Source organism: Hevea brasiliensis, chromosome 4 (genome assembly GCF_030052815.1).
Source record: "Hevea brasiliensis isolate MT/VB/25A 57/8 chromosome 4, ASM3005281v1, whole genome shotgun sequence".
Classification (NCBI taxonomy): Eukaryota; Viridiplantae; Streptophyta; class Magnoliopsida; order Malpighiales; family Euphorbiaceae; genus Hevea; species Hevea brasiliensis.
Genome location: NC_079496.1, coordinates 19,717,350 through 19,733,387, shown reverse-complemented (window position 1 = coordinate 19,733,387; position 16,038 = coordinate 19,717,350). Strand labels below are relative to the sequence as shown.

The window sequence follows — 16,038 nt, the reverse complement described above, 5'->3', positions numbered from 1 at the left end:
TTCCAGAGTTACGCATAAGAAAGAAAGAAATTGAAACTTAAAAAGAAAACCATCTTCTTCTTCTGTAGACAACCATCCTCTTCTTCTGTCTCTCCAAAGGAGAAACCAGATCTTGAGAGGTGCTATTGATGCTGAAAAAGAAGGAACGCTGGGGGTGGAGCTTAGGATTTCTGTTTCTCTCCCTAGTTCGCAATTTCTGGTAAAGTGAAGCTCACTGGAGCTCGTTCTTGACTACTGAGGAAAATGATGGAGATAACGATGATGAGAAGGTACAGGATCAATTGGAAAATTGCTTATATTGGTACCATTTTTGTGTTGAATTTTAGATTTTTTTTGAAACAGAGGAGAAAGTTTTGGCTCTTCTATTACTGTAAAACATTTGTGATTGGGACTAGGGTTGCGATGGGCATGGTTGAAGCAAATGGGATGTGAAAAGATGGGGAAATCGAGTCTGTTGTCGAAGGAAAATTTAGCTTAGAGAATCTGGGTAGGCAGTTTTGTGGGCGAGAGGGAGAGGTAGATTTGGGTTTGTGGTTTGCAGGGTTGGGGGGGTGTGATGGTGGTGGTGGTGGCGGCGCTGAGAGTGGAGAGGCAGATAATGCTACAGAGAGAAAGTTATTTATTTATTGATGCGCATATCATCGCGTAAAAGTCCATGGAGCACAGTACAAATTCACGGCCTGAGGCCTGGTTTTACATATAACTATTCCATTACCCAACAATAGATGATAGCATCTAATACTGAGATAAAATACAAGAGTAGACCAGAAGCCACAATTACACATAATGACACTACCGGAAGCGTTGCCTCTCCGCTCCCGCAATGCAGTTTCCCCAGCTTTATCTGCACAATATAAACCACTGAGAATGTCAGTAAAACAATCCCAACAATCGATGCCAGTAACGATGATGCGAACAATAATGCCCTGCCTGAAATCTTTGGAGTTACATCATTTAACTTTTTGTGTCTCTCCCAATCAGAACATGTACAGCAACGATAAATGCAAGAAAAAATCCAAGAAAAAATGCTTCTTTTATCATCAGTAGCTTTATCCTCGTAATAGATGTTGAGATAAGTCTTGAGTGATTTGGCTGCCAGACTTGAAAAGAGGAAGCAGGCAAATGATATAATTTCATAACGGATTGCTCTCTTTCCCATTGCTGCGTCAGCTTGGCATTTGGTTTCGTTTTCAGGGCTTGGTTGGTTGGGAGATGATGCCAAGGTTAAGCCCAAGAACACAGCTACTGTGAAAATTGAGTTCACGGCAACAAGATCATCCAATCCATCTAACTGGATTTTTTTCTGGTCAGCATACTTCTTTTTCCAATCTTCGTCGGATGTACTGAATCAAATTTTTGTCGAAATGAAATTAGCAGTCAGAAATAAAATTATACAGGAACACAACAAGCATATAATATATAAAAAATAACGAGTGATACCTGTCCATATAAGATTCCTATTACTTCACTTGTAGATCTTTGTTTCTGGTAGTACACTGCAATTTTGTGCTAGCTTTTATTCGCAATGTAAAATGGATTGACGAGTTAGCCCCGAATTGATGGATCCCAAATTTGCAGCAGCAAGCTAGTCCGCATACCACCTCTGCGCTGCACAGATTAATATATAAACACAACAAATTTAATAAAGGGCAATGAAACAGCTAAATATAATTTTACCAAACACTTAACATAAAACAGCTATCATCAGCTATCAGTTATGTAACAGCTATCAGTTAACAGCTATCAGTTGTATTCAATAGTTAAACCAAACAGGCCCTAAACAATATTGTTTTTAAAAAAGAGAGATTGACTAGTTGGTTTTAACATTATACAAGGATCTGATAATATTTACCCTATACTTATTAATATATTTTTATAAAAATAAGATTATTTAATTATTTTTTTAATCGCTATATACAATCTAAATACAGGAGATAAAAATGGATGGAAGCAGAAAAATAACTTTTGATATAAACTTGTTAAGCTGTTACCATGCTCAATGGGTACCTACAAGTAAACAGTTTCCTACTAAAGAAAATATTGAGCCAATGAAACATGGACAAAAATTATGAAAACGCTACTCAAATTTCTAAAATTAGGTTAGAACCACAATACCAATAAATTCCAAAACTCAAAATTTTTAATTTTTTTTCCTAAATATAAAAATTTTAAGGATCTCAAAGTAGTTAATCCATATTTCAACTATTTAAATTTAAAATTTTTTAATTTAATGAGACCCACGTTTTAAAATATAGAGATTAAATTATTAATAAAGTAAAATTTTAATGACTAAATTATTAAGAAAATAAAATTTTGATGACTAAATTGTTTTTAAATAAAAATAAAATTAAGGACATTTTAATTATTTTACTAAAATTAATGGTAACTTAATAAAATTCTAACTATATTTCTAACTATTTGGATTAAGTTATATATTTTGTCACCTCCTATAAATTAAATTACTTCATTTTTAAAATATAAAAACAAAATCAATTCTCATAAACTAAATTATAGTTTACCCTTGAGAAAATCAAGTATGCTACTGCTACACCTTATCAACAATGTCTTCGTATTATTTTTAATTATTCAAGGAAAATTATAAGATGGAATCTAATAAAACCTGACATTAATCAATAATGTTTGTGTGATCCAACTGGATGCCAATATCAATTCAAATAAGGTTTTTTTTTTTAATTTATAAATTTGATCCTTCATTTATAAACATTATAAAAATACTTCGATTATTTTATAGAAAATAATTTATATATATAAATTGTTTTACTAGAAAATTATTTTATTTTATTTTATTACAATATTAAATTAATGATGTGTGCTTATATCATGCATATATAAATGTTTTCACATTTTAATAAGATTACGAAAATCCAAAAAATAACGTCTTCACAATAGAAAGTTATTTTCTTTAAAGATGACTTAATTTTTCCTTTGACAGGAAAAATATTTTTTTTATTAACTTATTTTCTAGAAAAATATTTTTTTATTGACTTATTTCTAAGCGCATGCCTCAAACACTAGACAACGTAGAAAATATTTTTTCACAAAATAAATGGAGCCTAAGAGAAAAAAAATACAAATAAAAATAATTGAAAATTAATGTTCATAGATGAACTGGGTAGATCAAAATAATCTTTTAAATAGTAATTAGTCATTTTTTATTTTATACGATAAAAGAAACCTTCAGCAACATTGTCGTTTTAAAAACTTGCTACTTTTATGGTTGTTTGCTGTAAAAACAATTTGACTAATAAACAATTTGAATACGAGTGTGCCAGATATTGAGTGTATCAACTGAAATGTACTTTTAACTTTTAAATAAGATGATTGTAGGAATCCGTAAAACTAAATGTAATTTTACCTTTGATTAGAGAGTAAATTAAAAAAAAAAAATTAGAGGTTGTCTTATTGGGATTGGAATTGAAAAAGGAAATTATTTTACTTGATTGAAAGTAAATATAATGATTGGAAATTGAAATTGCAATAGAAATTGAAATAGATAATACTTGGAAATTAAAAATAACTATTGGAGTCTTGGATTGATTGGACTATTGAAGTCATTTGTTGATTAATTGAGTTGTTGATTGTTCGATTGATTACTAGGGTTGTTGAACGTTTTTACTGCAGTGATTATTTATAACTCCACCTGATTGACCCTGGAAGCATATGGAACCAGAGAAACTCATGAGAATATTAAAAAAACAATATGAGAATAGTCACTCGTGAGAAACTCATCAATGGCCCACCAAAGAGAATATCAAAAGGAGAAAATGAAGAAAAAGTAGAAAAATAATGACAATTCAAATAAGTTAGTATTGAATTAAGTTATATAAATTGCAAAGTTGGTAATATTTTTAAAAGTAATTCGGATTCTAGTCATATAATGCAAATTACATATTATTGTGAGTTCAAAATCGAATCAAATTGTTAGATACTGAGTCAAATATTACTATATTTTTTAATTATAAAATTATGTTATCTTACGCTTAATTTAATCCCTAAAGTTTTAAGTTAGATTATGCTTTGAATTCCTAAAGTTTGAACTTTAACTATATATTTTTTTATTGAGTTATTATTTTATAAAACGCTCTAATCCCTCAAAATCTTGTAGTTTTCAGCAATAATGATAATATAGAGATTAAAAGTATTAGTTTTGAAATAATGACTTAAGTGTATATTACAACAATTTTAAAGAGTATTAGTAATTATCTCTAAAATTTATTAATTATTGCCAGTTTAGTTTTTAATAATAAAATTATGAATTTTTTTAATGCATTTTAGCTCGTTTATTCATCTTATATTTTAGTTTTTAAAATATAGAAATAAAAAATTTTAATTTTAAAATAACATAATGAAATCAATAAGTTTTAGATGCGGTGATAAGGGTTATTATACTTTTAAGGAGAAAACTCATATTTAATTCTTGAAAAATACACATTAACGAGAGATAGCCATGAATTCGAATGAATTAGTTTCTAGTGGACCGTAAAATGGACATAGAAGCATACCTAATAAAAAAATAAATAAGAAATAAATCGAGAGACATTTTGCAAGACTTGTTGAAATTAATTGACTAGTCATAAAATATTGAGGTATATATATATATATATATATATATATATATGAGATGGAAACTTAAACTTGATTGCAGCTCTTGCCTATCCGAAGGTTTCCTTCGGCTACACTCATCTCTCTCTTGTTCGTGCCCGCAAGTCTCCTTTCAGCTGGAAAATCAAATAGGATAGTGGCTGCGCCGGTGATTTAATTTCGCTGCATTCTTCATCTCTTCCCTACTTCCAGTTTCGCTGGTAACTCTCTTTCCCTCTCCTTATGTGCCTGTGAGATTGAATACATGCTTTATTTTAAATCCTAAATCTTACACCAAATGATGCTAGATCTTAGATCTTACGTATAAATCCTTTATTTTTTTTAATCATTGAATAAAAAATCTTCAGGATTAAAAGCAAAACTAAATCGAAAGAGAGATAATTGCTCAATTTATTTTTGGCTTTTAATTGCTGGTTATATTTAAAATTTTTAATTTTTGACAATTTAACTATAACTTTCAAAAATTTTTATCCAAATTGGTTTTTACACTTGGATTGCTATGTAGCATGATGTCACATTTTCTAATTTTTTTTTTTTAATTTGATTCATCTTTCTTTCTCCCTCTCTCCCTTGTTCTTTCTCTCTTCCTCTCTCTCTCTCTCTCTCTCTCTCTCTCTCCCCCTCTCTCTGCCACTTAGTGTGAAATCTCTACTATTTTATTTGTAGAGAGAGATAGGGAAAAATAAACATGAATCAAAAAAAAAAAAATTAAAAAATATGACATGGCATGCCATACAGCAATCTAAGTGTAAAAAGTCAAAATCTCTAATTTTTGAATTTTTGATAAAAATTCTTTAATTAATTTTGAAAGTTATGATTAAATTGTCTAAAATTAAAAGTTTTGGATATAATTAGCAACCAACGTAAAAGTTTAGATTTATTTAACCAAAATGCCTTTATTTTTTTTGCTAATTAAGATTAAAATATAAAGAATTCAAAAAATAGCCTAACTAATAATTATATCAAAATTAACTATTTTTTTTTTGTATATATTTTAAACCATTAATATCTTATATAGGTGTGAATTGGGATATAAATACAAAGAAAAACGTTAGAAAAAGATTTGAAAGAAAAAGGTAGTCTATATTTAGTTCCTTCAAATTTCAAATTACGAGGATAGACTTTCTTCATCATGTGTATGCCTATTATAATTACAAATCAAGTTGTAAATTAAAGGTCTGATTACTTGAAGTTCCTCCACTTTGTTTGCTTAGATTTTTGTACGATAATTTTGTATCCTTATGAGTATTAACTATTAAATATATTTATTAGTCATTGTCCCAATATGAATTTGGAACAGGCTTCTATAATAGAGGCGGCCTTTTTTTAACTTACTTTGTTAATCGGAATTAACCCCACTTAAATTTATATTCAATTCAAAATAATCCATAAAATTAAGATGAATCTAAAAATTTATATGATTTAATTTGAAATTTATCAGTCTAATTTTAACTCAGTGAATTCAAATTTTAGTTCAATATACTTTATGATTCATAAATTGATATAAATTTGTGAAATTCTCTAATTGTTGGTATCAAAATGATTTAAACCAATTTGACTTGGCTCCCCTTGTTATATTCTATTTCAATTCTTTGTTTGTAGTCGACTTGGGACTCTAACATAATTTAATACCAAAATTTTTCATGGTTGCCCCAAAGAAAGTGTCCAATAGGAGGTGAATTCAGCAATACTCAATTTTTCTGCTCTTGCTTAAAACTCTATGAAAAATCTTAGCTAAGCACTTCTATATGTGTGTTTACATAGTATTTACATACAACAAACAACACAACAATTAGTTCAAACAAGTGCATGACTAAAACTAAACATGAAAATATGTTCTGTTTTGAAGCTTTAAACAAAGTAGAACAGGACAATAACATTTACAACTCAAGAATCAATGTATCAACTTACTTTAAGTATCAATCACACATAAAACCCTTTGACACAATCAAGTAAATATCCAAGCAAGTTGAATATACGGATCGATTAAGTAGCAAAGAAAAGTTATCGTGGATTTGTGTTTAAATATTAAACTATGATTGAAGCCATTATTTAGACTAACAATTAGGGGTAGAATTAAGAGCAATAAACTAATGAATATGTAAATTAAATTAAGCAAGGAAAGCTAATTAAAATTAAAGCAATAAAGATGCAATTGTAACTAAATGAGCATATTAAAACAAATAAGTATCAATATGTTAAAAATTTGGGAATTCACACTCTAGTTAACCGAGTATTTCTCTAATTAAGCTAATGAATGGGTATTTGCATCTTTGAAGGAAATTAATTCTAAAATCTATGTGATTCTCTTTCAAGAAATCAAAAAAATGTTTTAAAATAAATTAATTCCTACTTTCATGGCTCTTGACTTAATTAAAACTCATTAAGCTTTGCAATCAATTTATAAAACCTCTCACAATTTCAGTTTATCTCTAAATCTAAATTTGTAAGTCCTCAGCCTTGGTTTTCCACCATTAGTTTTCATTTTTCTATTCATCAATCAATGATTTAAATCATAACTTTGAGAGGCCTATGTAAAAATAATTCACAAGGCAAAGAATCAAATAACAATATCCAATTCATTAAACCAAATCAGATTAATACCATAATCAAAATAGAGTATTACATCCCAAACTCTGAAATCTATAAAATCTACTAACTCATGTTTAGATTAACAATAAAAGGCTATAAACATGAAATAAAACTAGAGAATCAAAGAACCCAAATAAGAATTCAGTCTTGATGATGAATTTGGACTTAAATTGATTTGGTACAGTAGAAAATAGTGAATCCCCAAGTTGGTTCTTCAAATCCAAAGAAAAATGCAAATTGTTCTATTAGTTTCTCTCTCTTTCCAAACTTAGCAAAAACAATCCAAGAGACGCTTATATACTGCCAATTTTTAGCCTTGATAGATTAGAAAATGTAGTACAAGAAGAATTTAGAAGTGCAGAAATCATATATTCTAAGCCAGCAATTAGGATTAATTTACACGAGTAGAGCAAATATTTACACCATCATGTAATGCCATGGCTTAGCAGAATCTTCAAAACTTGGTAAAGCATAACTTGTGTAAACTATGTATAGTGCTAGTGCTTCTTGCTCAAATGAAGTTGGGCACTACAACTACTTGTGTAAGTTAAAACACAACTAGTGCTTTGCCAAATTTGCATTTACACCACCAAAAAACGCGATAGTGTTAAGACTTGTGTAATCTTTTGCTTAGGGGTGATCATGGTTTAGGAACTGCTGATTCAGTTTCAATAAAATCATGAACCTGAACCAAACTGTCATAAGATGGCTTGGGAAATAGTTCTTGAGTCGTCGTTCCTGTTCGAGCCCTAGATTAAAACGGTTCGAAGGGCGATTTGAAAAAGAATGGTTCAAAATGGTTTGAAAGATGGTTTAGGGGTGGTTTGAGGGCACTTTGGACAAAAAATTGGAGAAAAATTTTATTGATTTAGAATTAAGTTATATTTAACATATACAAGAGAGTATCCCTTAGTGCATGATGTTTGCAGATGATATAATTCTAATAGATGAGACGCGAGAATGAGTCAATAGAAAGCTAGAGCTTTGGAGAAGTACTCTAGAGTCAAAGGGTCTTAAGTTAAGTAGAATGAAGACAGAATACATGTATTGCAAGTTCAGTGAAGGCCAAACTGGTGATAGGGAAGAAGTTAGTTTGGATGGAGTGGTACTGACCCAAAGTAATCACTTTAAATATCTCATCGCAAATCTAAGACACACACACAAATCGCATAATCACACAGTATTAAAAAGAGAAGAAAAATAATACAGGATTTAACGTGATTCAACCGTAAGATCTACGTCCACGGGCAAGACAAGAGAAAAAGTTTCACTATGATGAAAAGAGCAAGATATAATAAATCAGAACTCTCAAACCCTAACCCCAGTGTGTTTCCTAAATATCTCACAACTCTATTGCAAAGGGTAGAATATTACAATATTTATACTGGTCCATACCATGGGGGCGTTGCCCCCGCACCCTCAAGAAGATCTGTAGTGGTAGCAGAGGGCACGAGCTGATACTTTTTATCTCAATCAGGTCGCAGCGCGAAAAAACTTTCTGGTCTGGTCACAATTCGAATCCATAAAAAACATATCCAAATTTCAAAGCCACAAAAATAACAATTATTCCTCTTGGCTTGAATTTCCTCTATCATCAATAAAATAACCACACACTCTGTCTTGCCATATGCTCTCGCAAGGGCATTATTGAACACTACAAACACCAACCAAGTCTAGGAAATGCCTAAACTTGCTGACTGGGACTCCCTTGGTCATCATATCTGCTGGATTATCATTTGTAGAGACTTTCTGCACAACTTCAATCCCCTAAGATACAATGTCCCAAATGAAGTGATATCTGACATTAATGTGCTTAGTTCGCTCATGGTACATCTGATTATTTGTGAGATGTATTGCACTCTAGTTGTCACAAAACACTATTGCCTTATTCTGTATCAACACAAGATCACCCACCAAACCTTGTAACCATAAAACTTCCTTTACTGCCTCTGCTAAGGCCATATATTCAGCCTCTGTGATAGACAAAGCAACTATAGTTTGCAATGTTACCTTCGAACTGATAGCACTTCCAGAAAGAGTAAATAAATAACCTATCAAAAATCTCCTCTTTTCTAAGTCTCCTGCAAAATCTGAATTCACATAGCCAACAACAGAATCACTCATCTTGGCATGGTCAAATGTCATACCAACATCTGTAGTACCCTTCAAATACCTCAAAATCCATTTCACTGCCTGCCAATGCTCTTTCCTAGGACACGTCATGTATCTACTCACAACACTAACTGCATGTGAAATGTCAGGTCGGGGGCATACCATAACATACATGATGCTACCAACAGCACTTGAATAGGGAACACTGGACATGTGCTCCATCTCCTCATCTGTTTTTGATGACATGTCAGCAGATAACTTGAAATGGGCAGCAAACAGAACAGTCACAGGCTTAACATTATTCTTGTTTAAATGCTTAATCACTTTCTCAATATAGGCCTGTTGAGACAAGAAAAGCTTCCCAACACTTCTATCCCTGGTAATTTCCATTCCCAATATCTTCTTTGTAGCACCTAAATCCTTCATCTCAAACTCATCACTCAACTGCTTTTTCAGAATATTAATTTGTGACATGCTTATAGCAGCAATAAGCATGTCATCCACATATAATAGCAAATAAACAAAGGAATCAACTGAAAGCTTCTTATGATACACACAACTGTCATATGAACTATGATTAAAGCCATTACAAACCATGAATGTATCAAATCTTTTGTACCACTGCCTAGGAGACTGTTTCAGACCATATAAAGATTTTTTAAGCAAGCAAACATGGTTTTCCATATCTGGAATGAAAAATCCCTTAGGCTGACTCATATAAATTTTCTCCGCTAACTCACTATGCAAAAATGTTGTTTTCACATCTAGTTGCTCAAGCTCTAGATCATAAAGAGCAATCATAGCAAGTAAGACTCTGATAGAACTGTGCTTCACAACTAGAGAAAACCCTTCATTAAAGTCAATCCCCTCACTCTGAGTAAAGCCTTTTGCTACCAACCGTGCCTTATATAAAGGTGCTTCAACCCTTAGAGTGCCTTCCTTTTTTTTGAACACCCATTTGCAACCTACCACTTTTTGTCCCTTAGGCAATGTTACAAGCTCTCAAGTCTGATTCTTGTGAAGAGATTCAATTTCTTCACTCATAGCACCGACCCACTGATCTGCATCTGAACAAGAAATAGTTTCTCTATAATTGCTGGATTCATGCACATCAACTGTTTCAGCAACTGACAAAGCAAACGCAATTAGATCTGCATATGCATATCTCTGCGGTGGTCTAATCTGTCTTCTCTCTTTACCAGTTGCAATGCTATATGGTTCCTGTTACTGTTGCTCAGGTGCATCCTCTTGTTGATCAGGATCTTGCACCTCATCCTTCTGAATCACTAGACTGAACTGCTAAAGTATCAATATCAAGCTCCACCCGTTCTCTGACACCGTGATCTGATTCTGCTATTGACTTTTCCCTCTGACTATCCAATGAAGCAGACTCATTAAATGTATCCCTGCTGATAATTAATCCTAAAGACTTTGGATCATTGCACCACAACCTGTAGCCTTTCACTCCAGATGCATACCCTAGAAATATGCATTTTGTTACCCTCGGCTCAAGCTTACCATCTCTCACATGAGCATAAACAGAGCAATCAAATGCTCTCAACTGAGAGTAATCAGCAGGTGAACCGGACCAGATCTCAAAAGGAGTTTTGCACTCAATAGCTATAGATGGAGATTTATTAACTAAGAAACAGGCTGTGTTAATTGCTTCAGCCCAGAAATCCTTTTCCAATCCTGAATGTGAGAGCATGCTTCATGCTTTATCACAAAGCATTTTGTTTATGCATTCTGCAATATAATTCTGTTGCGGTGTCCTTGTACAAGTGTGATGTCTCACTATACCTTCATTACTGTAAAATGCATTAAACTCACGATTGCAAAATTCCAACCCGTTATCAGTTCTAAGACGCTTGACCTTCTTTTAAGTCTGCTTCTTAATCATTGTCTTCCACTTTACAAAGGTTGAAAATGCCTCATCTTTTGTTTTCAGAAAATACACCCACACCATCGGAGAGTAATCATCAATCAACGTCATGAAGTACTTGGCACCACTCTTGGAAGGGATTCTGTTAGGACTACATAGATCTTAGTGGATATAATCCACTGTTCCTCTAGTCTTGTGCACTGCCTTTTTATCGAACTTGACCCTAGTCTATTTGCCAAACATACAGTGTTCACAAAAGTTCATAGATTCTATTTTTTGCCCGTCCAACAAATCCCGCTTGCTTAACATAGATAATCCTCTTTCACTCATATGGCTAAGACGCATATGCCACAATTGAGTCTGATTCTGATTATTGCTTCCGGATGCTACTGCAGCTTCCCAAAATCGTATTGCTCAAGAAAATACAACTCAAAACCAAACTACTCTTCATGAGTACCATAGAGCCCTTGCACACTTTGAGAACTCCATTCTCTGAATGGTATCTGAATCCATGAGAGTCAAGTGTCCCAAGTGAAATTAGGTTCCTCTTTAGTCCTGGAAAATGCCAACACTCTATAGTTCTGATAAAGCCATCAAACATCCTCAATCTGATGTTACCAATTCCTTCAACATATAATGCACGATCATTACCTAGAAACACCTTGCCACTCATTTGTTTGTAAGTGACAAACTAGTTTCTGTGTGGACACATGTTATAAGTAGCACCAGTATCAAGAATCTAGGAATTTTGTCCATGATCTGGACTCACAGATAAAATTTCTCCAGCGCTATCATCACCATCAGAATCAATAAAACTATCAACCACATTTACAGAACTTTCTGGTTGCTTTTCCTTTTTATTTTTCAACTTGGGACAGTCTCTATTGTAGTGACCTTGCTCCCCGCACTCAAAACAGTTGGCTTTTTTCATTCTTGACTTAGATCTGGCCTTAGATTTCTGTTGTTGGAAGAACTGTCCCTTGAATGAGTTCTTGCCCTGCTCAACAAACCTTCCCCCTCAAATCTTTCTCTATTATCTGAAAATTTCTTTTTTAACTCCTTCAATTTTAGAGAATTACTAACATCGTCTAGTGAAATAGTGTCTTTCTCATACAACAGAGTATCAACAAAAGTTTCATAGGAGGGTGGCAAAGCACATAACACAATAAGGGCTTGATCCTCACTATCAATCTTAATAGCAATATTCTTCAAGTCCATAATAATTGAATTGAATTCATCCAGATGTTCTTTAATGGGCGTTCCTTCGATCATTCTTAGATTGTAAAGCCTTTTCTTCAGATACAGACAGTTGGTCAGCAATTTGGCATAGTACAACTCCTCTAATTTCTTCCATGCCGCAGATGCTGAGCTTTCACCAGCAATATCACATAGGACATTATCAGTTATGCTCATGAAAATCGCACTCAAGGCTTTCTCCTTTATATCGGCCTTCTTCGCCTCTTTCATACCTTCTGGAAAGTTATCCTCGATTGCCTTTCATAGACCTTGTAGGATCAAGGAAGATTTAATTTTAATCTTTCACGAACTGAAACTCGATCCACCATCAAACTTCTCCATCTCATATTTCATTGAAGACGACGCCATCTGTAAACCTTAGGTTTTGCGCACAATGCTTTGATACCAATTTGTTATAACAAGTACGCAAACCTAAGGCACACACATAAATCTCACAATCACACAGTATTAAAAAGAGAAAAAGAATAACACAAGATTTAACATGGTTCAACTGTAAGGTCTACGTCCACGGGCAAGACAAGAGAAAAAGTTCCTCTATGATGAAAAGAGCAGGATACAATAAATTAGAACTCTCAAACCCTAACCCCAGTGTGTTTCCCGAATATCTCACAACTCTACCGCAAAGGGTAGAATATTACAATATTTATACTGGTCCATACCGTAGGTGCATTGCCCCCGCACCCCCAAAGAGATCTATGGTGGTAGCGAAGGGCACAGACTGATACTTTTTATCCCAATCGAGTCGCAGCATAAATCTTTCGGATTGGGTCACAATTCGAGTCCATGAAAAACATATCCAATTTTCAAGCCACAAAAAATAATAATTATAAAATTAATTATGTGTGAAATGGCCTTCATTCATACCTAGAAAATTCGGCCACCAAGGGTTAAAGGATTAAATTGAATTAATTAATAAGTTAAGAGGCAAGCAAGAGATTGGAGGACTAACTTGAAGCAATTACTAAGTTGAGTGGAAATTTTAAAAATGATAAAAAAAGAATAACCAATAAGAAATAGAAAACTCATTATAGACCAATGGGTAAAGGGTAAAGGACTAATGGGTAAAACTAACAAAAATTCCTTTATATTCCTCCTCCCTTAAGCCGGCCGCTCATTCCCAATTCTTCCTCCTTTCTTTTTCTTTCAACGGCCAATCTCTTTCAAATTTAAAGAAAAGATACCAAGTAAAAACCCTAGATCATACCATTTTTAGAGGCCTAAGCAAATGGAGTAAGAAGGCTTGGTGATTCAAGCTTGAAGGACCCCTCTTCCTTGGAGGAGACTTGAAGGGTTTGGAGGAGACTTGAAGGAAGAGGGGCAGCAACTAGTACTTAAGTGAGGTTAATGCCATAACCTATATTTTTTACCATGTTTGAGTAGGGACTCCACTGGGAATAAGGGAGAAATACAAAGTAATGAAAATGATGGCTTGTGTGTGTGTGTTAGAAGTTTGGAATTGCCAGTAGGCTACAAAATCAGTCACCTTTAAAAATTCAAAACTTGAGCTAGGAATGTTGGATTGCTATGATTTTTATGTCTATGGAACTTTAATGAATGCCGTAAAACTTTGTAATTTTGTGCCAGACGTAATTCCCCTATTAAGATGGTGTTTGAAAGCAAAATTTTTTACTACTTAAATCTGGAAACTAACCTAATGATTTTCAAAAGTAGGGTAATTAAATTTAAAAATTCATATCTTGTGCTACAGAATTTGAAATATGGTGATTCTTGAACCATTGGAAAGCTTAATGAATGCCCTAAAACTTTGTAGTTATGGCTGAGAATTGATTTTGCTAGTTGCATAGTGATATTTTTACATTTCTTGTTACTACTCTGAATATGATTGAAGTCTAGAATAGGTTGTCATTTTTGTTCATAACTTGAAATGTAGACCTGATTTTGATATAATTCAAATTAGAGATTGAAATAGACATATGAAAGTTGAATTCTAGAAAATATGGCAATAAAACCCTATTTCTATGATTTTTGGTGGAATTTTAAATTTGTTGCACCTGTTTACCAGAATTGACTGAAAAATATAATTTTGTGATATTAACGATATTGATTATGAATGAGTTGTGGAAAAAGGGGAAATTGATAAGCATGCCTTGATTGAATAAATTATATGTAATATTGATAGTGTGTGTACCCATTACAAGTCTAGAAATAGGTGGCATGAGGAAATTGACTAGTCAATATCTAAAATTGTGCACAATAATTTGGCTTATGCCATGATGAGGATACTTGTCACTTGAGTTGTCTAGACATTGTAATTGGGCTAAGGAAATAAATGAAAAGGGGTATGTGAAAAAGGTTATTCATGAAATGCTATGCACCTTGATTGTAATTATTATTAATTTGAACATTTCAAATATTTATGTAATTAAAAGCTATGTTGTGTCATGTTAAAATTTGTGTGGGATTGCACATTGCACTAATGAAATAAAATTGTTAGAAACATGTCTCATGAGATTATGCATGATTTGCTCACACACATGTTGCATGACACAATATCATTAAGTTATAGCATCACTAAGCAAGTTTGCTTAACAGAGAGTTATTTGAACTTTCCGTAGGTAATAAAAGTAAGGATAAAGAGTCGGCACGGGAGTGAAGGTGATTGGGGGACATTTTGCTCAAGACTTGAGAAGACACCACATTATTTTATACACATTAGGAGATTACATTGTATTAGACATTTTGGTTATGTAATGTAATCCTTTAATGTGTAACTTTTTAAATTCTACAACTATATGGATGTTGAAATAAGTCTTGTATTTTGTAAACACTTTCATATGCATATATTGTAAATTTCCAAGTATATAAATTTATCTTAACTGATGAGATGGCTGTATAAATTATGGTTATTGTGAGATGGATTGTGAATAAAACCACCTAGGTTTCATATATATCTTGGAATAATGTGATAAATGTTGATAGCTATTTTAACAAGTTCCTCCAAAATTTTAGGAGAAACTCTGTCAAATTTCTGCCTTGAAATTAAAACTAAATTTCATTATTTGAGAAATTCCAAATAAATGGAAAACCTATAAATTTTATTTTTTTATGACTTAAATAGATTTGAAATTTTTATTTTCTGTTGTTTTTCCCTAAAATGTAGCATAATTAGAAATAAGAAAATCAAGATTTGTCAGAGGAATTGTTAATCCTTGAGATATACTCTTGAGTGTGTCTCGGGGATATGCATATACTACTCTAACTGCAGATAGGGTTAAGGTGTTACAATTATTATTATTATTATTATTATTATTATTATTATTATTATTATTATTGCTGCAAAACTGTCAAGTTTCTACTTTTAAACCTTCTTATAAAGCATTTTGGATTTATTAGAATTTGCCATTTAATTTCAAAATTGGACATCTAATATTTTACTTTTGCCCAAAAATATCTAAAACTCACTATGAACCCAAGAAAAATTTAGATGTCTAATTTTCGTTTTGCAAGTTAACATATGAAATTTTAAAACATTATGAGCGCTTAAAATGATTAAAAATGAACTATAAAAGTTATCTAAAAACTTGGAATTGAAATTTTGATTTTAAGGAGAT

General features: G+C 32.4%; 1 protein-coding gene and 1 long non-coding RNA gene across 2 annotated transcripts; one reads left to right on the top strand and one right to left on the bottom strand.

The window, feature by feature from the left end:
• Positions 1-703: 703 nt before the first annotated feature.
• Positions 704-1,448, bottom strand: LOC131179419 (uncharacterized). The gene is made up of 2 exons (XM_058146265.1): positions 1,441-1,448; positions 704-1,343 (listed from the first exon to the last, which is right to left on the bottom strand). Exons 1-2 carry the CDS (start codon positions 1,446-1,448, stop codon positions 704-706), a joined length of 648 nt encoding a protein of 215 aa, XP_058002248.1.
• A 3,235-nt stretch (positions 1,449-4,683) lies between these two features.
• On the top strand, positions 4,684-15,303 carry LOC131179551 (uncharacterized). Its single transcript, XR_009148442.1, has 2 exons — positions 4,684-4,823; positions 15,043-15,303. It is a non-coding gene; the product is annotated as an uncharacterized LOC131179551 (long non-coding RNA).
• The last annotated feature ends 735 nt before the right edge of the window (positions 15,304-16,038 follow it).